The sequence below is a fragment of the Penicillium digitatum genome, chromosome 2, assembly GCF_016767815.1.
Source record: "Penicillium digitatum chromosome 2, complete sequence".
In the NCBI taxonomy this organism is placed as follows: Eukaryota; Fungi; Ascomycota; class Eurotiomycetes; order Eurotiales; family Aspergillaceae; genus Penicillium; species Penicillium digitatum.
In genome coordinates this window covers 1791664-1812754 of record NC_089385.1, presented here as the reverse complement: position 1 = coordinate 1812754, position 21091 = coordinate 1791664, and the positions used below count along the sequence as shown (strand labels likewise).

The following is a 21091-nucleotide window of genomic DNA, read 5'->3' as shown; positions in this document are numbered from 1 at the left end:
GATTATCAATATTGGATGGTTCTTTCATTGTATCTATCGTCACTGGTCATAGATGTCTGGGGTATCGGTAAATCGTGGGAAATGTGGATTATAAGATGAGAACGTTCGAGAATGTGAGTCTCTCGTATCCGAGACAACTCAGTTCCGAAAGTGTAGAGCAAGAAACCAAACGTTTCGCCCATTTGTCCAGAAAAATGCAGACAAAGGCCTCATCGGAGCTTGGAAAGGATGCCGGCGTCTCCCAACAAGAGTTCTCCGAGCTTTAGAGTCGCCGTGACCGGAGCATTGTTCAGTTGCAATCAAGATAGGATATAGTATATGGAGCCCCCATCCTAGCTCATTCCCAAAGCCGCTATGATATGATCGATCAATGGGAACAAAGCAAGACCTTATCTTAGCTGCGCATCGCCACATGAGGCATCTCAGGTGGTAGGAACACAAACAGCAAGAACCATGTCTTAATCGTCGACTTCATATTCTTCCACTTCGACCTTGAAGTACTCCGCAACCTGTCGTCTCTCCTCATCCGCACATGCGGGATCAAGCATGAATCGCACGGCAGCGTCCCGGCCTCGCTCACCTGTCCTCTGGCGGTCCCCGTTCGCGGCAATCGGTGTTAAGGGATGAGCAGGTCGTGGAGTATCTTGGTAGTTGGCGCCTGTGCCGTTAGATGGCCTGGGTGGCTGGCCAACCCACGGCTGGTAGCGCGGGATGTTATATTTGCTGGCTTCTTGGTTGAGCGGAATGCGGACTGTTAGGAACCGGTCTGCGGGGAATTCCGAGCCGACAGCGGTTAGTGCGCGGTGGTGGGTGTAGAGTTCTAGGAGGTCGAAGAGGGTTTCTGAACGGTTGTTATTATTTGGCATTCTCTTGGTGAGTGTGAATGGGAATGCAGTAACAATGCTTACCCATGATTTCTGCTCGGCTGGTGCTCCACTGCGCATAGTCTAGCCCAGACTCCACTTGTTCGACGCGTTGATCCAAGAGTCGTCCTGCAAGCTCAAGGCAGCTAAACGCCATCGTCGAGGAATTTTGTTTGATGGGGGCGAATGTGCGATAAAGATCCGACGAAATGCGGTAGGCAAGATTGGATACTTCAGAGTTTTGTGGTAGTCCATAATGCCGACCAAGCTTCATGAGGGTCTTGTGGGGATGCCGGGTTCGAAAGTCAAACCCAGAGGCCTCTAACATCAGTCGTTCAAGACCTATGATGCCACGCGCATTGGATTCAAACATCTCATGATAAGCGTTAATCCTCTGTCTTGTTTTATCTGGCATCTTGACTTACGGGATCATCAGCAGATAAGTGCTCCGAGGGCGCCACTTTCAAGTTGTATGCTGCGCAGACAATGTCTCGCGACTTTTTGAGCGTATCTTCGATCTTGCATGCTGTAAATAGAGCCGCAGCCGCAGCATCCTGTATCCTGGGTTAGGGCTGATCTGCTTGAGGGACTTCCGAGAGAACTTACAGTCCAATTATACTCATTGTCGGGGTGCACCAATCGAAATCGGTGATAGTATCCCACTGCTGTGTCAAACGTACGAATGGGACTGGGTTTCCAGTTAGCCCTGATGCATTTAGCTTGGCTTGGAGTCACCTTACAGGTTGAGGGCTCTCCGCACGCTGTCGATCCACGCCACGCCCTGAAGACGCACTGAAGTTTCGCGAAGTGGATTAACACTCATCGCCTCGATGCAATTTTCAATTGTCTGTTCGAATATGTATGGATTGGCCACCTGTATAAAAGACGGGTGGATGGCTGGGGGTGACAGGGCATATTCTAGCGTTGAGCTTCCGCGGGGAGAATCATCCCTCGTATTTCGTGCCATGGCAGTCTCTTGTATTTCCTCAGAGGACGGCAATTTCAAGCAATGTATTTGGAAGTTGCAAGATGAAGACGCGCAACAAGTGACTGGATTGATATCTCGATCACGTGTTGTACCAAGAACTTCCAATCACGTGTAGGCCTGTCGGAAAATCAAAAATATCCCGCACTCCGAAGTGGATGTATGTTGTATACATGTACCTGCGTATCATGATGCTTTATTTCCCGGAGACGGATGTGTAATTTAAAATAGTAGTGATCATGCTTGAGATATATGAATAACAAGAGATGGTCTCACAAATCCCTTAAGGAACACCTCGACCAGCCCGTGTCGCTTTAGCCAACTCACTTTGAGCTGTGTTATCGGCATATGTCTTGTACATGGGAAGGTAATGCGCAAGATCACTGGTGGTCTCCTTCATACTCTGTCTGCGTTTGATAGCAGCTAGCCACGTCCTCCACCGACTCCAAATCACCTCATCCGAGCCCCCTTCCCCCTCCCTCGGAATCCCTAATCCACCACTCTTGAACTCATCAAACACCCAAAGTCGTCCCGCCCACGGGGCCAGCACTAGATCCGGCAGACTAATCTCCTCACCAAGGAAGAAAGGTTCCTCGGTGTGCATCTCCTTAGCCCAAGCTTTCAGGTGACTCAAGAACTCTTGCCGAGCCTGATCCAACCCCGCATCTACGTTCTGCCCACTGCCATCTGCAGACTGGTATTGCAGGAAACGGTGGAAAGATGGAATTATTCGAGATGTCACATAGTCAATCCAGATGCGTGACCGGGCACGCTCGTAGGCATCCTCTGGTAGTAAGCGGGGTTGGTGGTCTGGGTATGCTTCTTCCAAATACTCCAAGATGACAGTAGATTCATACAGTGGCCGTGGATGTGGATCTGCTGGCGTTGATAGTGTAGGGACTAGGCCTCGGGGATTCAGTGTGAGTAGCGACTCTGGCTTGTTGTATGGGTTGACCTCGATGTATTCGTATGGGATCTTTTTCTCTTCAAGGGCGAGCCAGACTCGTTGGACTGTGTTTGGTTAATATTTTATTTATATACGAGTGAATGAGTGCATACCAAAGCTGTGTACCTAGTTAGCAGTCGTTTGATTTCTGTACAAGGGGTCGTAGACATACGGGCAGAACCACCCCGCATACAGCTTTAATGGCTGTTCAGCGCGATGCCGATCGACCAGCGCCTTGGCCGGGCCACTAGCCTCGTGATAGAGGCTAGAATCAGATTGGGCCGGCATTGTACAATGTAATTTGGTGTTTTGAAGGGAAAATTGAAAAAGTGCAAGGAAGAGGTTGAAGTTGGACAAAATGTGGATATTAGTGTGACATCATATCCCAAGTAGTGTCTCTAGCGAGATATATTGTCTCAATTTCGAGGGGATATAAATAAGAGAGATGGGAAATTCGAATAGTAGATAGATTCTAGTCTTTTCCATGCTTCCTGGTCAACTTGTGAATAATTGACATAGCACCGGATTGATACTCTCCACCAAAAATCGCGTAATGATTCAGATGGTGATGTAAACTTGTCATGAAAAAAAAAAGACAAGAAGAAAAGAGACTCACAATTCATACAATTCCACCCGATCAGCATACTCTGCCACGGGTTCAGTCTTCGGCACAATCCAGTGATACTGGTCAAAGGACCGAGATCCAAACAGATGTATCATCAGATTATACTCATTATGTCCATAGCAAGCTGATGGATCATACACCACATCTTCAGGTATCTCATCGCCACCCGAGCCAATGGTCCGACCCCAATCAGCATTCCCACTCGACAAATCCCCTTGAACAGCAAAAGGCACAATATCCTTCCCCTCGCCACTGGAAGTATACACTAAATGACCAGCCCCCAAGCAGTCGAGGCACAAATTGATGCGCCATCTTCTCAACCGCCTCACGTAGCCCAGTATCTGGGTCACTGCGCTCTTCAATTGTCGCTAGGATCGCAAGCAGCCGTTCGTTCGCATAGAACTCAGCCCAGCTATCACAAACCTGGTTCGGCTGCTTGGTATTGCCACAGAATATCGGCACAGGGAATCCGAATCTGCGCCGGCCAGTGTTCAGATCGAGGGGCACGGGCGTAGTATGCAGTTTAGACATTGTTATTAGATTTCTGTTGTTAGGAAGAGCAGCTTCGTTTCAACAGATATTGAACTAGCCGCAGAGATGTTATTAGACCTGATTGCAAAAGGCTATGGATGATTCTCTTCACATAATGGAGCTCTTACCACCAAGCCCATAGATGACATACTTATAGCTTTCGGGTACATATCCACGAATTTTAATAGATTTTATGCTCATTTACGATATTGAGATGAGCTCGTCACAGTAAGAAAGAATTGTCCACATTTTCCCACAGTACTCCGATTCATCCAGAACGTCCACGGGTAACTCTAACCATAACAAAGATATCAACTATGCGGGAGACATTTTGTTCAGCAAATGCAGTGCAGTCTTCGTGCGCTCCCTTATGTCTAACTCCGCGTCATCCTCGAGGCTAGCCAGCCGTTCCGCAAACCCAAGAGAACGAAGTCTCACTGCCCGCTCCCGACAACCTTCATGATCACTCTGATCTTCTTCGTAGATGAGGTTGATCACTACCCAGACACAGTTCGACCGAATGTCTTTGTGGGAATGATTGAAGTAGTTGCCCAGAGACCGCAACAAGTCACGGTGGAATGTGACAATGCGCCGTTGGCGTGGATGCCCGGCCGCCAAGTGGATAACAAGAGCGGCAGCTGCGTTGATGATCTCATTAGGGACGTGGAGGGACTGGCTGCTGGAGTCCCGACGGTGAGGCAGTTGGATGGTACGTGGTCGCAGTGTATCTGCAATGGTATCGAGGAAATCATTTTGACCAAGCTCTCTGAAGAGATAGTCAATCATGTCAGGTGCATCCCGACCACAGATCATGTTGCGCAATAAGTCGAAAGTCTGCTCCTGGACTGCAATATCATCCCGTCGAGACTGTGTGGTTTGAGCCAGGGTTCCGTGCAGAACGAGTTTGCGTCTACGTCTTGCATCAGGAAGGAACATATCCAGACTCATTTTGGAGGGAGGCATAGTATCCATCATCTTGAGGTCCTCGTCCCACTCCGTTACGTTGTCCATGGGATTCAGAATATCGACCTGTTCGCCAGCCGAGTTGGATCGACCCATGACAAACCCAGGACTTTGATCCATCTCCCCTTCAATCCCCCGTCGAGCTACTGCGCGAACCGGATCCTGGGAGATGACCTCCATAATCCATTCAGGGCCCAAGGTCTCGATTATGTTCATTCTGATGTCATTTGCGGTGTCATAAATCATATGCTTGAGAGCCCAGAGCGATTCAATCTGTAATTTGGTGTTGGAAGAATGAGCATGTTCACAAAGGATGGGGATGATATTGTGGGAAATGATTGCCTGAGAAACTTGTGTTAGCTGCATAGTTGACGAGCGAAAGATAGACATCAACAAACCTCTTTCATGGGGCTGAAGTCCAAAGCCAAGTTACAAATCGCAGCCGTTGCTGCAATTTGCACCTCGAGATCAGAATGGCGAAGAAGGACAAACAGTGGTTTGGCTACACCAGCATCAATAAGACTAGTTCTTAGCACGCTCACGGATCTAGTCAACATCCGAGCTGTACCACAAGCAGCCAGAATTGTCGGAATCGGATTTCCATCCTCTGCAGTATTTCTAGGTGTTGTAGCATCAGCCAGCGCATCACTAGGCCTTGGTTTGAGAGCGTCAATGATGTAAGGGACTACGCCATGTTCGCAAATCGCCTTGCGGTACTCGTCCTTGAAGGGGACGAGTGCTGCTAAAGCCTTCAAGATGTTCTCTCGGTAACGCATTACATGGCAAAGGGTCGGAGAGTAGCCGGAAGGCCCGAGGCGGCACTCTGGTGAAAGAGACTCGAAATCCCGAGGTGGGCTATCCCATGCGTGCCACATCGGCCGGGATGTCTCCGTGATTGGATTGTAAGTCTCCTTGAGAAGTTGTGAAAGTCGCTTTAGCGCATTGGCTTCTACTGCATGTCTCTGCAGTTCCTGGTCGTCCATGACCAAGTTGGCTAATACGGCAGGCGCCTCTTCTTTTAAGCGTAGGGTCGACGAGAGTAGCCCATCATGAATTGCGCCTTCTCCATCTGGCAGTATGACGTTCTTTTCAAGCATACGAATCAAGATGGGGATTAACAAATAACTGAACATCGGGACGCGATGTTTCTTCGCCAATCCTAACCGGAAGAGGGCCGTGACTAGACGGGCGGACATCAACCGTATCATGCCGTTCTCTGAGCGGAGAATGCAGATCAGCCATGGAACAATCGAATTCTCGTCCTCTTCTGGGACAGGAGTGTCAACCAATAAAAAAGGCGTGTGGTTAGAATGGCTGTGTCGGCGCTGGGAGCCCCCGTGTCCCAGAGGTGGGAAATTGGCAGAACGAGATGATGACTTTGTGTGTGCCAGAGGAACCGACGGTAAAAGCTGCTCTATGGGGTTGGAGCCAAGATGACGGGGTACTGCGGAGCCCGACAGATATGTGGATCCCCACGGACCTTTCTTGATGTCTGATGGAGCAAACCCAGCGAGTTGTTTTGGAAACACCGTCACAATTCCAGGTGATGACAGAAAGTGCTCTGCCCTCCATTTTGACTGTTCAATGATGACGGCAACTGCACGTAGAATCGGTGCTAGCTGGGCGGATTCGGGGGCCGGAAGCGGCAGATCCTCCAATGTGCCAGGTTCTTGAAGGCGATCTTCCGCGCCAGGCAAAACAAATCCCATGGCCACAACAAATGAGGCAATCTTGAGCGCCAAAGCATCTAATACCCCGGATTCTGCTAGCGCAGTCTTGTGGGATTCCTCCGTACAGAGCTTGCCGATCAAGGCGGCTGCCAGCTCAATCGTGACCTGGCTGCGCATATTCTTGTACTCCTGCGAGATTATACGTCTAAGAGAAGTCATGTTTGCGGAAGCAAAAACAAGATCCGCAAACTGCGTGTCCCGAGGCCATTGTTCCTGGCTTTGCAACGGGATCCGATCTGCAATTGTGTTCAGGAGTCGTAGAATGGGAAGATAGAATGAATCTGGGCAGTCCGGAGACGAAAATATTGAAAGTAAAGTTTGGGGGATATTGCTGGCGAATAGTGGGGTGAGAAACGTTGGACCGCCTGCTCAGTACGGTCAATGTCTGTCTTGGTTTATTGGTACATGGATCTGGTCTTCACGTACCTTGTGCCAAACTCCCAACAATGAGAGTTGTTTGAAGGCATGCTTCATAATCTTCGGGGGCTTTTGACATAGACCGGCCTTGAGGCAATCTCGATTCATTAAACTCGGCCGTTCCCGGCCATCTCGAGGTCAGCACCCGTGCTAAAGCTGGTATGATTCCCTCGACAACGTAGGTTTCCTTGCGCTGGTCATGTCCAATCAGTTCATTCTTTAAAGCGCACAAAGCTGTAATTTGAGAGGAGGCCGAATCGGCGCTCTGTAGCTGCAGCAGAATCGGCGGTGCGGCAGCTCGCGTCATCATCTGGCGATCACCCCCTCCCAGCGGGAGGTTCTCGACGTTTCACTTCGTTGAATTCAGGAATTGGTAAAGAGATTAGAATGATATAGAGGAAAGTATCTCCGTCAATGTGAAGATTGTGTGGACCTGGATGTACAACGTGGATAGTTATGATACCTGACCGGAACTGTAGAGCCGGGCCTAGAGATACTCCGCACTTCAGTTCTGCCACCTCCCACCGCTCCCCAAAAGTGGCCCCGGATTAATGAACGAGCGGCACTCAACCTGACGTTTGTATACAGTTTGCTACGGAACTTGACCACGCTAATTGCTTCTATTGGAAGATCTGCCGCCATTAAAACAGCCTTTGCCGGGGACATCATCTGGAGTCTAATGTCACCTATTAGGATGGATTCCAGGATTTTTTGCCTTTCCATAAGAAGAGCATTTTCAAGTTTACAAGGGTATCGCCTGGGCAATAGTGTATGAATACTAATCACAATTTACTTGTGCAGTGCCCCATGCCCTATGATGAGATCTATATTAAATGTAGCGTTTGTAATGTGATCCCTGGCAATTGTTCTCATCTGTGTGTAACACTGCAGCAACTCCTGTATTACCGCTGATCCGGGGTCCGGGGAATCAATAAATTACCAGGGCAACTAAGTGAATCCAATTACAACATATGAATTGCTATGCATGTATTTCATGTACAACATAATACTTCAATACTCTAAGACAAGTACGAAGTACAACAAATTATACTTGATTTCTCTTGGCACTTTAACCTAAATCAGCTAGGGTACCGTACCTAGTTTACCCCCGCTTCCTCTTCCCGGTAGATTCTTTCACATCAAATATTAGATTGTAGTAGTTAGAGTGCTATACAACAGTGAGGGTTGTTTGAGCGGATGGCAGATATTGATTAAATTAACACCACCCACTATAAAGTCCTAAGTAACAGCCTAGAAATAACAAATGATCTAGTAGCAAAGCCAAAAAAAAAAAAAAAGAATAGTAAAGAAAACAAAAAACACCATACTGTAACAGTACAGTAACCGGAAGCAGCCAGCCACTGACAGCATGGATGTAATTACCTCACTGACGAACTTTCAAAGAACAAGATTTTCAACCGGCTTTCGCCCCCTTCTTGTTCTCTCGTCCAAGATCATTCGGATTATTATTCCTCTAGCCACACCCACTCTTTCCTTTTTCAGTACTTGCTACAACCCTCTTTTGAATTCCCTCTGAGCCTTTAAGCCTCTCGAGGATGAGGACGGCCGTGCACTCACGCCATCCACAGCGCGCCCTGACTGTGCGCCCACGTGGTCTCACCTTGCACTGTGAATGCTCAGATTCCCAGCATTCCTCAACAACCTAGTCACACCCTAAAACCATGTTGGCGTCTTCGCCCTCGCCTTCTACGGCTGCGTTACGCTCTCCGCTTCCTTCTACTTCGGGATCGCACTCCCATTCACACTATGAGCCGACTGGTGCTCCACAATTCAATAGTCCTCGATCCTCACGTTTGGCCATTGACGAACTCCGGTCAGCCTTGAATCGACATACTGTCGATCCTTCCTCTCCTGAAACTTCAGGGGATCTTCAACATAGGCGCGCATCTTCATCCACCGACACTCTGAAGACCCTGGTCAACAATTCGGCCTTGGCTTCGACCCCCCAATTGACTTCTTCTTCCGCTGTGACTGCAACCAGCCCAACGACCGCCACGTCTACAAATCCACCGACTTCATCCCCCGCTTCCTCGATGCCCGCCCCTTCCTCCGGTTCCAATAAGCGCAACAGCCAACGGGACCATCACGCATCGGACGCGACGCCGGCGGAATACGATGGCGAAGATTTGGAGAGATCGCAGTCTAAGCGCCTGCGCCCCTCCAAACCAGATGTTAAGATGTTGCCCACGCAATACGAACTGGCGGACCCCCGTGACATGGTCGTGCTGATCTCCAGCATGCTTATGGAGCTGATCCGATTCAACGACAAAATCCCGCTGCACCAGGGTCGTCTGACTCGCTTTCACTCGCGCTCTCCGCCTCGAATCTCCGTTCAAGATTATTTACAGCGGTTGACGACCCACGCCACTCTCTCACCCCCTATCCTCCTCAGCATGGTTTACTATATCGATCGACTCTGCGCACTGTACCCCGCCTTCACCGTTTCCAGTCTGACCATCCATCGGTTCCTGATCACTAGCGCCACAGTCGCCAGCAAGGGACTCAGCGACAGCTTTTGGACCAACAAGACGTACGCACGAGTCGGTGGAATTGGTATGACGGAGTTAGCCATGCTCGAACTAGATTTCTTGTTCCGAGTCGAATGGCGCATTGTTCCCCAACCGGAAGTGCTGGTAGACTATTATCAAAGTCTTGTCGATCGATGCGACGGGTTTGAAATTGAAGGCGTCTGCCAAAATGGCAGTGCTAAAGCCGGGGTAACGGGTATTGCTCCAGCAGCCTGTCCTGTTCCAACATAAACGATGGACCACTATGCCCAATTACGCCGCCGATGCGAAATCTGCACAAATTACGCAAATCACGTTCTGCCCTGGACCACTCGGGCCGGTCTCGAGTCAGCCATGGATGAGTGGACTCTTCTCCTTTTCACCCGCCAATTCTCTGGCGGTGTGATTTAGTACATACCACTTGCATTGGGGTGGTGATAGTGTCAGATCTCGATGCACCATTGTTTTCGATCTAACATCGAGGAGCACCAGCATCAGAAATGGCTCTTTAGAACAGAGATGTATCTCACAGCATATACCAAAGGGTCGATGGGCAATACCTTGTTTCTCATCCTTTCAGCGTTTTTTCCACGGGGCAATTGGCGTTTAATGTCTCGTGGGATGATGAGGCGACATTTACGATCAAATCACCCATCGTCTTAATTGTTTTACAAGAACCATATAAATCTCCAATACCCACTCATACTCTGAGCCATTGAAATTGTAGATCTGCTCTCTATATATACATATTTATAGAGGTCTAAAAATAGTCGTCCGATGTCAAGTTGGACCTTTTCTCGTTATCGGTGTCAGATATAGCACATGCATGTGAGCGGTGAAAAAGGCCGAGATGTAACATGACTAGTTACATCGCCAAGTATGCGGTTAGTCATGTGGTCCTTGCTTTTTTTGTACATTCTAGGGTTGAGGCGAGGTGCAGATGTAGCAATTATCATTCATGTATGTTCCAATCCCCTTCCACGGCCTATATTCCCATCTCATATATTGATCAACAATAACTGTTCATTCGGAGACTCTCTCCTCCTCCGAAGCATCTGAAACCATGCAGACTTTAAACCCCCCCCCAAAACGGCCTAGCGCCAAACCTGGACAAAGTTTGTACTGTTTGCTTCCTAACTTTGTATAGCTTCTATCTTTTCTTCAAGTCCTCATTTGAATACTTTCTCTTTCTCCGAGTTGATCAAGTCGATGGCAGAAATTGTGGCATGGGTGCTCAATTACAAAGCCGTGTCATTTACAACCTCTTTTAGGCTATGACATTGGTTGCACATCGTCAACCCATCTTGACACAATCTATCTCACCCCGCGCCTGACTGAGTGTCATTTGATAGCTAGGATGAGTGTCGAAAAGACAATCAGAGGCCTCAAGCCCCTCGGTGGGAAAGTAGTTCCCATTCGAACAGTCCAAGAGACAAGGCCTCAAGAAGAGTTCGGTATGACCGGCAAAATCGCCCTCTTGCGACATCATGATTAACCAAAAAATAGCCGATGCCTTTGTCGCAGAAGTCAATGTGAAGTCTGCATCTAAAGTGATCAAGTAAGCTACAAATATGAATGATTTGCCAGTTCTAACATCAAATTAATAAATTCCTTCATTAGAGCTCTCGACGCGGCTTTTCCCAGAGACGCTTCCCTTCCACTGTCCCACCTCCGTCGCTTTGCCAAAAGAGAATCACTTCCACCGCCGCTGAAAGCAGCGATTGAAAACCGGAGCGTTCCTTTAGCATCCCCGGTTCAAACGATTTTCGTCCTCATATCACCACCATTGCCTGATTTTACCACACTCCAGGCTCTGCTCGCTCCATTTGCGCCAGCCACGGCACCGGCCGCTACAAACGACCCTCCAACTACAAATGAAATTCCAGACGGAGCTTTACATTCCGATCCTCCACCCCCTTCTACTATTCAACTTCACCCCATCAAAATCCCTCTTGCACCCCCCTTCAACACAACTCAAGCCGAAACATGGACCAAGACCCTCTGGCCGATCATATTCAACCCAGCTGCACCTCGTTCAACTGTGGCGCCGCCCCCTCAAACCCTCAAACGCGCACAGGAATCCATTGAACCACGGGCAGGGTACTATCTATCCCTAGCGCGCAAAGTAGCGGAGGAAGCAGAACAATCCGGGCTAGGCCGAGGGGTAGGCGCAGTGATAGTCGACCCTGCCATCGAAGAAGAGATAACCGAGGCAGGCTATGAGGAATGGGATGAAGCAGTCCTTGCAGTTGCCGGCGATGCGCGGTACTCCCGCTCCGAAGCGGGCGCGCCATCCCAGGCCCAGCTGCACGCCGGCGTAGCGCCGAACCCAGCGACCAAGACATACAACGCGGATATCGAAGGCGGGCCGGAACTGCACGCACTGATGCGTGGTGTCGAGCTGATTTCTCGTTGGCGCCGAGAACAGGAGCGTCTTGACGACGTGTCTGCCTCAACGGCTACCGCAGATCCATCAACGCCAGAACTAAGACAGCCAGAGCTGAGCGCCTTCGAATCATACTTCTTATACCGACGCCGTCCCGGTACATCCACCAGCATCTCAAACTCACCTCCGCTTCCCTCCTCCCCATTGAAGAGGAAGCATGAGGTCCCTAACCCTGAATCCGACTTGGCTATCGACCCCTCTACAGACCCTTCACAATATCAACTCCACAACCCACCTCTACCCGCTCCTCCTCCATCTACAGTGGTACTTGCCGATTCTTCTACACCGGTTACAACACCCGCAGCTCCGCGCATTCGCACCCGCTCGCAAGGTGGCTACCTCTGCACAGATTTGGACGTCTATCTTTCCCATGAGCCGTGTCTGTGCTGCTCTATGGGCATGCTTCTCTCACGGTTCCGCTCTGTCATCTTCCCCAGACGTGGGAGGCTAGAGACCGGTGGTCTGTCTTCTGAGCCGGTTGTTGGCCCTGTAGCCGATCAGCCTGATCATGCAGCGAAGTCTGATGCATCTGCAGATAATGGACAGAACGAGAGGGGATACTATGGGCTGCATTGGAGAAAGGAGTTGAACTGGAGGGCTCTTGGGTTTGAGTTTGTGGAGGACGGGGATGGAGATGCGGAAGTGAAGAGCGAGGCTGAAAAGCTTGTCTTTCATGCTTAATTGCATTCATTCTTGCTATAGTACCTATTCAGTTCACTGTTTTTCCCATTGGGTATAACCTACATACTAAACATACATCAAACTACGTTCGAGATGACAATATCCATGTTACTGTGTACAACTGGCTGTTCGTGCTGGATTGGGCTTGCGATAATTGCTCTTAGAACAATTCCCTCGCTTGATGCCCGTAAACGGTGAACTCCACCTAAAAATCCCACACAAGCAGTCAGAAGCGCTAGGCCAGCCATCCGATGCGGTCCCAGAAAGAGGACCACTAGAAGGGACAATGAGGACACCCAGACTGTCACCAGATCTAACAGATCAAAAGGTATCTGACCGATCAGGGGGGCTTTGCGCCGCCGCGACAATACCAACACATAGCATTAGTAGGAAGATACTACTCCCTGCTGTGATTGCAACAACTATACCTCCCTGTCCCCGAAATCCGCTGAGCATCTTCGCACTCAACTTCTCTGGCAGGGTTGTGACAAAGGCGATTACGGTTAACCCAAAGATAGTGCTTGCCAGATTGAGAGAATGGGCGATAATACCCGCGCTGGAAGCAAGGATATTTATACCGACAAGGAAAGTCCTAGCAATCCGAGAAAAAGCTGGAGGACGTGATGATAAAGCGACCGGGGAGGCCTTTAATCCTTTTGCACTGATGTATTTACCATTTCCCCGGGCTTATTTGCATCTCCTAGTAGAGGAGAAGATTCTCAGCATGACTGCACGGCACTCTGCTCTAGTGTCGGCTCATCAACATTGACTGATTCGTTGTCACTCTCATGATCACTATCCGACAGCTGAGGTGGTTCAGTGATACCTCTATAAATGACAACGCCAATAGAGATGAGACAAAGTGCGAGATAGCGATGAGAAGCCCACCGGTACCTCTCTTCAGCCGTTGAACATATGCCAAGATGATGGAAATGGTGGCGAGGAGGAATTGACGCGCAGAGTAGAGATTCGCACCCCTTTCCAAGGGAATCCCGCCTGAATGACACAAAAATCCCTAGGAGAAGGCACCGAGGATGTTGGAGATTGTAAATCCCATACAATTGCCCAGGGATCAAGGAGTGTGTGACCTTGTAGGATTGCAGCGAGCCAAGGGGGAGCTTGTCTGCACAGACTATAGTGAGATGGTAGAGCTCGAGCTAATGTACCTCTTCATATTCAGTCCCAGCAGTAAAAAGGGCAATGCGAGTCGGAAAGATGCCTGGTCGTTGCCCTACTATCATAGAGTAATCAACGAATTCCAATTTGTGACATGGGGGGTATGGGGATATTAGTTCTACAAAGCCGTTCACGTCTTGAATCCGACAGGGATGTCAAAATTACAGACTAATACACGCCATGACAAATGGAAATAATACATGTGCGTAAGAAACAGTACCCCAGCACCAGAGGCGATTTGCACATTTTTGAGCTAGTTCTACATACATTCTAGCCAGGGGAAATTATCTAAATAGAAGACATCTCAATAGACCTTGGAAAAGACTCCCCAAAACAATGCTAAAGTAGAGAACCCACAAAAGCCGCATGAGCAGCCCGCTGTTCTCAGATCTACTACTTGTAGATAGATGTGTTGGTGATACTACAAGACATGTGACACGACTTTCCTACACTCTTGAGATAACTTGAAACTTCCTTTGAAATTTTTTTTTTTGGTAAAAACAGGCTTTTTGACATACCACACTTGGTATCCTGCGTTCTCGCGCAATTCAGATATCCGACCTGTAGCCTCCACACTTCCTCCAGACCTTCAACGCAATGTGGTCTGCGCCATTGACCTCCCTCATCTCCCCCCAACACGAGCAAGAAACACCCCCGAGACCCCAGGCCGAACAACCCCAGCCCCTCTTCAACACCCTTCTATGCAGACAAAGAAATCAAGATCAAGACAAGGAAATTCGTGACTTCGTCACAGGATCTCCTGTATCGACGCCAGATGTCAAATGACATGGCAAAGTACATAAAGAATCTGGTAGGAACAGCTCATCGAAAGCAATTCTGTTCGGCCTGTTCATGCGCGACAGGGCCAATATGGCTTCGAAGAGTGTATCCATGAGAAAACGAAAACGGAGAGGGGTATAAACCGAGGTCGATATCCCACAAGATACAGCCCAAAGCTAGAAGGAAAAAAAACAATAGGCTCAAAAGGCAAAGCGTTGTGGTAGCAAATGATTCGGGTAGAATAGAGCAAAAACAAATAGGTCAAAATGGAGTCTGGGTAAATGCTTTTGTGAAGCAAAAGTGAGATATGACGAGGAAGCTATTGGGGAGAGAGAGAGATATCCAGGGACCGCCGTGCCCTAAATTGTGTTTCTCTCTCCAGATGGCTCCACTGTCAAAGATGGTTCATGTGCAGAGACGAGCTGAGCTGTAAACACAAACGTGGAACGAGCTCGCCGAGATTGATGGATGTTATGTATGACCTATCGATATAGGCGGCAGAAAATCCTTTGAAGAGAGGATCAAAATGCCAGACGTTGTGGAAGACACAGGACTTGTGGTGTCGTAGAGCGTAGTGGGTGTGATGCTTTTGCCATGTATCATTGACGAACGGACGCCCAGCCTAATGGAAGCTTTCAGGCGAGATTGCTCAATCCATTCGCTGGTAGAATAATAGATAGGCAACTTTGTTGTCACCAGAGCTATAGCGGCCCAGGGGAGTTCGGACCCCAGGAGGAGCGGCGGAAGGTGGAGCGACTCCGTTCACGGACTTCTTGCTTGCATGTCCGTTGGCGCCATTGCCATTCACCTGGCTCCAGCCCTTGTCGCTGTCAGTCAAATCCATGTCATCCTGATCAATGTGGTCGAAAATATTGCCGTTCGAGCTCTTGCCGTGCTTGCGCTGCTCAAGAGCGGCAGCGAGAACCTTAGGGTCTTCTTCGCCCCCAGCTTCCGCCACTTCCTCGCTACGAACACGACGAATAGCAGTGTCGTCCATGCGGATCCATTCCAAGCCTTCCTGTCGCCGAACATCGACTGTGTAGTGACCTCCGCTGGCGTTCTTTCCGTGGTGGTAAATGACACCCATAAGGCGATACTTTGGGGGACCTCCCTGGGATGCCATGGCATTACGCCGATGAGCTGGGAAAACCTCCCGCGGAAGCTCCAAGTCTAAGGGATATCCAACCTTCTTCCAAATTTTCTGCGTGGCACCTGTAACACTATCATATTGGAAGCGCTTGAGATGGAGAATGAGGACAGGGGGCAAGGTCTCAATGAAGATTTGTTTGGTCGCGGTAATGTTGGGTCCGCGCGACGAGTTGAAATCACCCTGAATGCTCTCCGGCTTTGTCATTCCCCTGAGCGCATCGAGAATGTTGTGAACGTCATGAGACCCGATGTCGAGTTGCAAAGGTTGATAGGGCTCCAATGTGACAGAAGTCTTGTTGCCAGGCACCTTAAATTCTGAGCGAAGCTTTCCCCCAAAGATTCTGGTGACCGGCGACTCGGCGGCAAGAGAACCAGACAGCTGGGTGACCGCTGCTTTTTGCTTGTGGCCAACCTCCAGCCAGCCGTCGACGGAAGAATCGCCGCTTTCTTTCGCTACAGTGTGTGATTCAGCACGAGCGCACTCCTCGTGCATCTCCTCGAGAAGGAAGCCTAAGAACTCTTGGGCGTCCTGCTGATGTCCGCGGCGCATGTCCCTGAATCGTGGTAGCTGTCGAACCATCTCATAAACAAAGTCAGGCACGAAAGACTCGCCATATTGCTCAAGCTCATTGGGCTTCAGTCTGAGACGAAGTTGGTCTTCGGAAGTGGCCGAGTCAATAACACGGAATTCCTTCATGAACATGATCATCCCATCGATCAAAGGAAGATCACTGTGAAAGGTGTGCGCAGCACGTCGGCCAAGATGATCAAGAAACTGGTAGAACGGGGTACAAGAAACAAGTATTTGCAACACAGAGTTCATGTAGCACATGTTTCCAGTGTTAACCAGTCCTCGAGGTTCAAGGAAGGCGATCTTGTCGCTGAATTGAGTAACATCCTCTCCCAGTTTGCTGAGGACATCTGCGAGGGATTTGTTTTTCTGAACAGGCAATCCGTGTGGCTCGGCCAACGCCGCCGCGGCCGCGGCACTTGCTGCTTTTGCCGACTCCTTCGAACGGACCAAATCAGCCCAAGATTTGGGTGCAGCTGGAACAGACGAGCTTGTCTTGGTTTCAGTTGAAGGGGCTTTATCCGAGTCTGCCACGGGGGCAGGAGTGGCAGATCCAGTCGATTTAGGAGTAACAGATGCGACGCTGCTATCTTTGGCGTGGCGACGTGGGGTAGATGGGACATTGGGCACCACCGGAATAACAGGAGTAGGCTTCGAATTTTTCGACTGTGCTTGTGATCTTACAATTGACGAAGGGGTGGTGGGCTGTGTGGAGTCTGCATCCGACTGTTGGAATGTGGTGGTTGTTGGGGTTTGCGGTTCCGAAGATTCTTGGGTGGATGAACACGATGGCTGAGTCTCAAAATTTCCATCTCCTTTGATAACCATTTGCATGTCTTTGGTGGGGAGCTCAACCGATGATTGCATGACACGGCCCTTTCGACGTCTGCGCGGGATTCTGGCTGGGAAGGGCTGTTCAGGAACAGAGAGCCAAGGAATCTAGACTAACAGTTAGAAAAGTTTCAAGTCTAATTTGAGATCAGAGTAAACACTTACTGGTGGGGCAAAAGTAGGCTTCGGAGGCAAGTTTGACTGTGGCTCCCATCGCGGTGGCGGGGAAGCGATGGGATATCCCTGGGCCGAGTGCGGTAGAACAGCAGGGTATTCCTGCATTTCGGGCTGAATGGGCTGAATCGATGGATGCATGACAGATGGAGACATTATCGGTTGCAGTGGAGTCGGAGTTCTTTGATGCATGGGCATCGAATGAGAAATATGCGTGGGCGCCATGACAGGCTGCGAGTGAGGGTAGGATGATACAATCATCGGTCCATAGGGCGCCTGATATGGACGTGGAGGGCCCTGAATATGTCCATATGGTGGATACCAGTAAGGGTACTGCTGCGATGAGTATGGTTGATGAGACATGTGGCCATTCATGTGAGGAGGATATCCCATGTACTGTGGTGATCGCATATGGGGAGGCGCAGCGTTGTAAGAGAAGTCCTGCTGGCGCCTTGAAGGAGGCATGGGCAGCTGCCCATGGGGCATGGTAGGGAGGTGGTGGTTCATCTTGAGCTGGCTAGAGAAAGAAGTTGTCTTGACGTTCGGTCACGCGTTGCCTCAAATGAGTGCCATGCGCGATAGCAGTCAAGAGAAAAGAAAAATCTGGAGCTGCTGGCGCATTTAGGCAGCCATCGTGGCCTCAGTAAGAGGTATTGGATATGTTGGAGAGTAGGTGTGGCGGATCAACAGGATCAAAAGAGCTGTTGGGGTTGCTAGGATTGGGTGAAGGAGACTGGCAAACCAGATCGGAGTGAGAAAACAAGGAGAGAAAGAAGTAGATCGCTGTACAGGTAACTCCCTACGCAGAGAGAGTCAACAAGTGGATGAGAAGCGAGTGAGCAAAAGGAAAGAAAAAAAAAGAAATAAGGTGCTTCGATTCACTGTCAAACGAAATGAAGCTGAAGGGGACCGAGACCGATGTGGGTGTCGGGACTTACTGGTTCACGTGACACAAGAACTGTTGACCGTGTTTGCGGCCTTGTGACGTCTTTTCGGTCAGTCTTTTTAGGTGTCTTTTTTTCTTTACAGAGATTCTGTTCCCCTTGCCAGTTATAGGGGGTATTTTATGCGGGTATGACAAAGTTTTCAGTAGTCCTTTTAAATGTCTTTCTTCTATAGATATTGTGCCACCCTAGTTATTTTTATAGATAGATGGCAGAAAAAAAGCGGAAAGAGGCTTTGATTGTGAAATGCGATTTGTAACCGGAGAGGGGCGAAACTGCACCTTCACGACATCAACTGGTACCCTGAGGGCCGTCCCTCTGATCCTCACTACTGTTCTTACATGGCCTTTAGGGCCATTTGTTCTCCTCCGCCTCTTCTGGTCCAATCTGATGCATCTGGTGGATCACTTAATCTACTGCCCGCTAGCCGATTGCATCTTATCAGTTGTTGACTTTGTCCAGTCCCCCATAGCACCCCTCATCTTCCATTTCAACCAACTGCCTCATTTCGTCTTCCTGACTTGTTTGATTTATTGGGACTTTCACAGTTGCAAGACAAACACTGCAAAGACATGTCATTCAATGCAGGACAAAACCCGCCCCCTTCTAAAGCGGTAAACATACCCAATGCAACCTCTTCCACACCATCCCACTTGGCAGCTCCAGGGGAAAACAGCAGCTCTCAAAGGCGCATAGGAGGCGCTGGAAGCTCTCGGCTAGGGGTATCATCCAAAACGTTAGCCACCCCAAGGAATAATCAAGCTCGGAAAAGCCAACATAACCGTCAAAGAAAACCTCGGTTATTGGATGATGACGAGTACAACGAATCGGTGGGTTCACAGGTCTATCTTCCTTAAGAGCTGCCTGCTGACCCCGGAGGTCGCTATAATATAGGCCGCTATGAAATCCACCACCAGTCGGAAGGGTCAGACGTCCATAACTCACTTGATGAACTTTTCACTTCCACCTCGCCCGCAATACCAAGCACCTCCACGAAACATTCGACGGTATACGTCCTGGGGAGCGGGTGTAGTAGATAAATCGCGTTATGTTCATGCGAATTACCGGTTTATTGTGATGCCAAATCAAAATTTCCACGCTCAGGCAGTCAATGCCGATGTTCATCTCGACTGGGCCTCGGTCCTTCAAGTGCTCGTATCTGCTCAAACACAGGCTGCCAGTTGTCCCATTTGTCTTTCAACTCCGGTTGCACCGCGGATGGCACGTTGTGGTCACATCTTCTGCCTCCCATGTCTTATCCGATACATGCACTCATCCGATGACGAGAACACGGTCCCTGAAAAACGGCACCGTTGGAAGAAATGCCCTATCTGCTGGGACTCTGTGTATATCTCTGAGACTCGACCTGTCAGGTGGTTCCGTGGTCAAGAAGGGGATCTTCCCGTCGAAGGCGGTGATGTTGTATTGAGACTCGTAAAGCGAGAGTCAGGCAGTACTCTTGCTCTGCCTCGTGATGGATCTGAGACACTTGGTCCAGGCGAGGATGTTCCGTGGTATCATGTGGCAGAAGTTGCCGACTATGCTCGAATTATGAAAGGTGGCGAAGAATATATGACCGCTCAGCATGATGCTGAGATCGAAGACCTCCACAGGCAGGAAGTGGAAGATGAGCTTCTCTTTGGTGACGAGAATACTTGGACCCGAAAAGCAATTGGTTATATCAAGGATGCCAAAGAAAAGCTGAAAGGAATTGGCAATCCGCCCGAGGTCCGGCCAGTCAAGGAACACACTATTGCACTTACGCCAGCTACATCAGATAAAACGGATAATCTCTCTAGAACCTTAGACAGAGTCCAACTCGATGCTGAACCGAATGCCAAAGGCAAAGAGAAAGGCCGCAGCAAGCAAACGCCAGTATCTTCCGGGCCAGATCAACCATATCACTTCTATCAGGCTTTACCTCAGTTCTACCTCTCGTCCTTGGATATTCGCATCCTCAAGGCAGCATTCGGAGACTACTCTCTTTTCCCTGCAACCATCTTACCGCGAGTGGAGCACATCTCAACAGGCCACATCGTGGATGATGAGCTTCGCAAGCGAGTAAAATACCTCGGACATCTTCCGCAGGGATGTGAGGTTAGCTTCCTGGAGTGCGACTGGAGAGACGTGGTTGTCCCCGAGGTTTTGGGCCGTTTTCGCTCAGAGACCGATAGACGCCGAAAGCGTAACCGGGAAAAAGAAGCCCGTGAGGAAAAGGATCGCATTCGCGCGGAGAAGGAAGAGGACGATAAACGGTGGGCTTCCGCTCGGCGCAAGCGGCCAAGCATTGGAAGTGGCAGCGTCAGTGAAGCTCCATTCTCTGCTCATGACTTCCAACCACTTCCTCGCAACGTGGATTTTGACACCGCCGCCGCCGCCTCCTCGGCTTCTCCTCCACGCTCATCGTCTGGTTTTGGAGCATTGGCTTCTCCTTCCACCAGTCCCCCAGGTATCCGCACTGTCTGGGGCACAACGGCAGTGGGTTCACCATCACTAAGCTTTGAGGCTCAACGAGCCATACACAGTGACGGGTGGCGGCAGGGCTGGGAGGAAGAGCTCTTTGCCCAGCAGGAATCTGATATCCTCGCTCAGACGGCATCTGGAGACCAAAATTCCCATCCTGGATCATCTTCCAGTATGGGTAAAAAAAAGAAGAAAAACAAAACCAAGATCACCTTAATGGCCACTAGCAGCCAAAGGGGGGCATAGGTCTTGACGGAAGCCTCGTTGCCTTCTTCAATCCCGGTTGAC

General features: G+C 49.7%; 8 protein-coding genes across 8 annotated transcripts; 3 read left to right on the top strand and 5 right to left on the bottom strand.

The window, feature by feature from the left end:
• Nucleotides 1-458: 458 nt before the first annotated feature.
• On the bottom strand, nt 459-1830 carry Pdw03_6714 (Cyclin-like; the record flags this gene model as incomplete). Its single annotated transcript, XM_014681246.2, has 5 exons — nt 459-841; nt 909-1236; nt 1289-1417; nt 1470-1551; nt 1604-1830. The coding sequence occupies 5 exons, from the start codon at nt 1828-1830 to the stop codon at nt 459-461; spliced, it is 1149 nt and encodes a 382-aa protein (XP_014536732.2).
• Nucleotides 1831-2131: 301 nt separating this feature from the next.
• Nucleotides 2132-3082, bottom strand: Pdw03_6713 (Cyclin, putative; the record flags this gene model as incomplete). Its single annotated transcript, XM_066101427.1, has 3 exons — nt 2132-2859; nt 2908-2912; nt 2967-3082. The coding sequence occupies 3 exons, from the start codon at nt 3080-3082 to the stop codon at nt 2132-2134; spliced, it is 849 nt and encodes a 282-aa protein (XP_065956510.1).
• A 324-nt stretch (nt 3083-3406) lies between these two features.
• Nucleotides 3407-3950, bottom strand: Pdw03_6712 (Fructosamine-3-kinase, putative; the record flags this gene model as incomplete). The annotated part of the gene is made up of 2 exons (XM_066101426.1): nt 3407-3684; nt 3749-3950. The coding sequence occupies 2 exons, from the start codon at nt 3948-3950 to the stop codon at nt 3407-3409; spliced, it is 480 nt and encodes a 159-aa protein (XP_065956509.1).
• Nucleotides 3951-4265: 315 nt separating this feature from the next.
• Pdw03_6711 (Armadillo repeat protein) lies at nt 4266-7367 on the bottom strand (the record flags this gene model as incomplete). Its single annotated transcript, XM_014681248.2, has 3 exons — nt 4266-5255; nt 5312-7008; nt 7070-7367. The coding sequence occupies 3 exons, from the start codon at nt 7365-7367 to the stop codon at nt 4266-4268; spliced, it is 2985 nt and encodes a 994-aa protein (XP_014536734.2).
• Nucleotides 7368-8742: 1375 nt separating this feature from the next.
• On the top strand, nt 8743-9840 carry Pdw03_6710 (Cyclin-related 2; the record flags this gene model as incomplete). Its single annotated transcript, XM_014681249.1, has 1 exon — nt 8743-9840. The coding sequence occupies one exon, from the start codon at nt 8743-8745 to the stop codon at nt 9838-9840; it is 1098 nt and encodes a 365-aa protein (XP_014536735.1).
• A 1105-nt stretch (nt 9841-10945) lies between these two features.
• Nucleotides 10946-12715, top strand: Pdw03_6709 (TRNA-specific adenosine-34 deaminase subunit Tad3, putative; the record flags this gene model as incomplete). The annotated part of the gene is made up of 3 exons (XM_014681250.1): nt 10946-11042; nt 11095-11146; nt 11209-12715. 3 exons carry the CDS (start codon nt 10946-10948, stop codon nt 12713-12715), a joined length of 1656 nt encoding a protein of 551 aa, XP_014536736.1.
• Nucleotides 12716-15320: 2605 nt separating this feature from the next.
• Pdw03_6708 (Peptidase C19, ubiquitin carboxyl-terminal hydrolase 2) lies at nt 15321-17903 on the bottom strand (the record flags this gene model as incomplete). The annotated part of the gene is made up of 2 exons (XM_014681252.2): nt 15321-17330; nt 17388-17903. The coding sequence occupies 2 exons, from the start codon at nt 17901-17903 to the stop codon at nt 15321-15323; spliced, it is 2526 nt and encodes an 841-aa protein (XP_014536738.2).
• Nucleotides 17904-18912: 1009 nt separating this feature from the next.
• On the top strand, nt 18913-21049 carry Pdw03_6707 (Zinc finger, RING-type; the record flags this gene model as incomplete). The annotated part of the gene is made up of 2 exons (XM_014681253.2): nt 18913-19170; nt 19235-21049. 2 exons carry the CDS (start codon nt 18913-18915, stop codon nt 21047-21049), a joined length of 2073 nt encoding a protein of 690 aa, XP_014536739.2.
• Nucleotides 21050-21091: the final 42 nt, after the last annotated feature.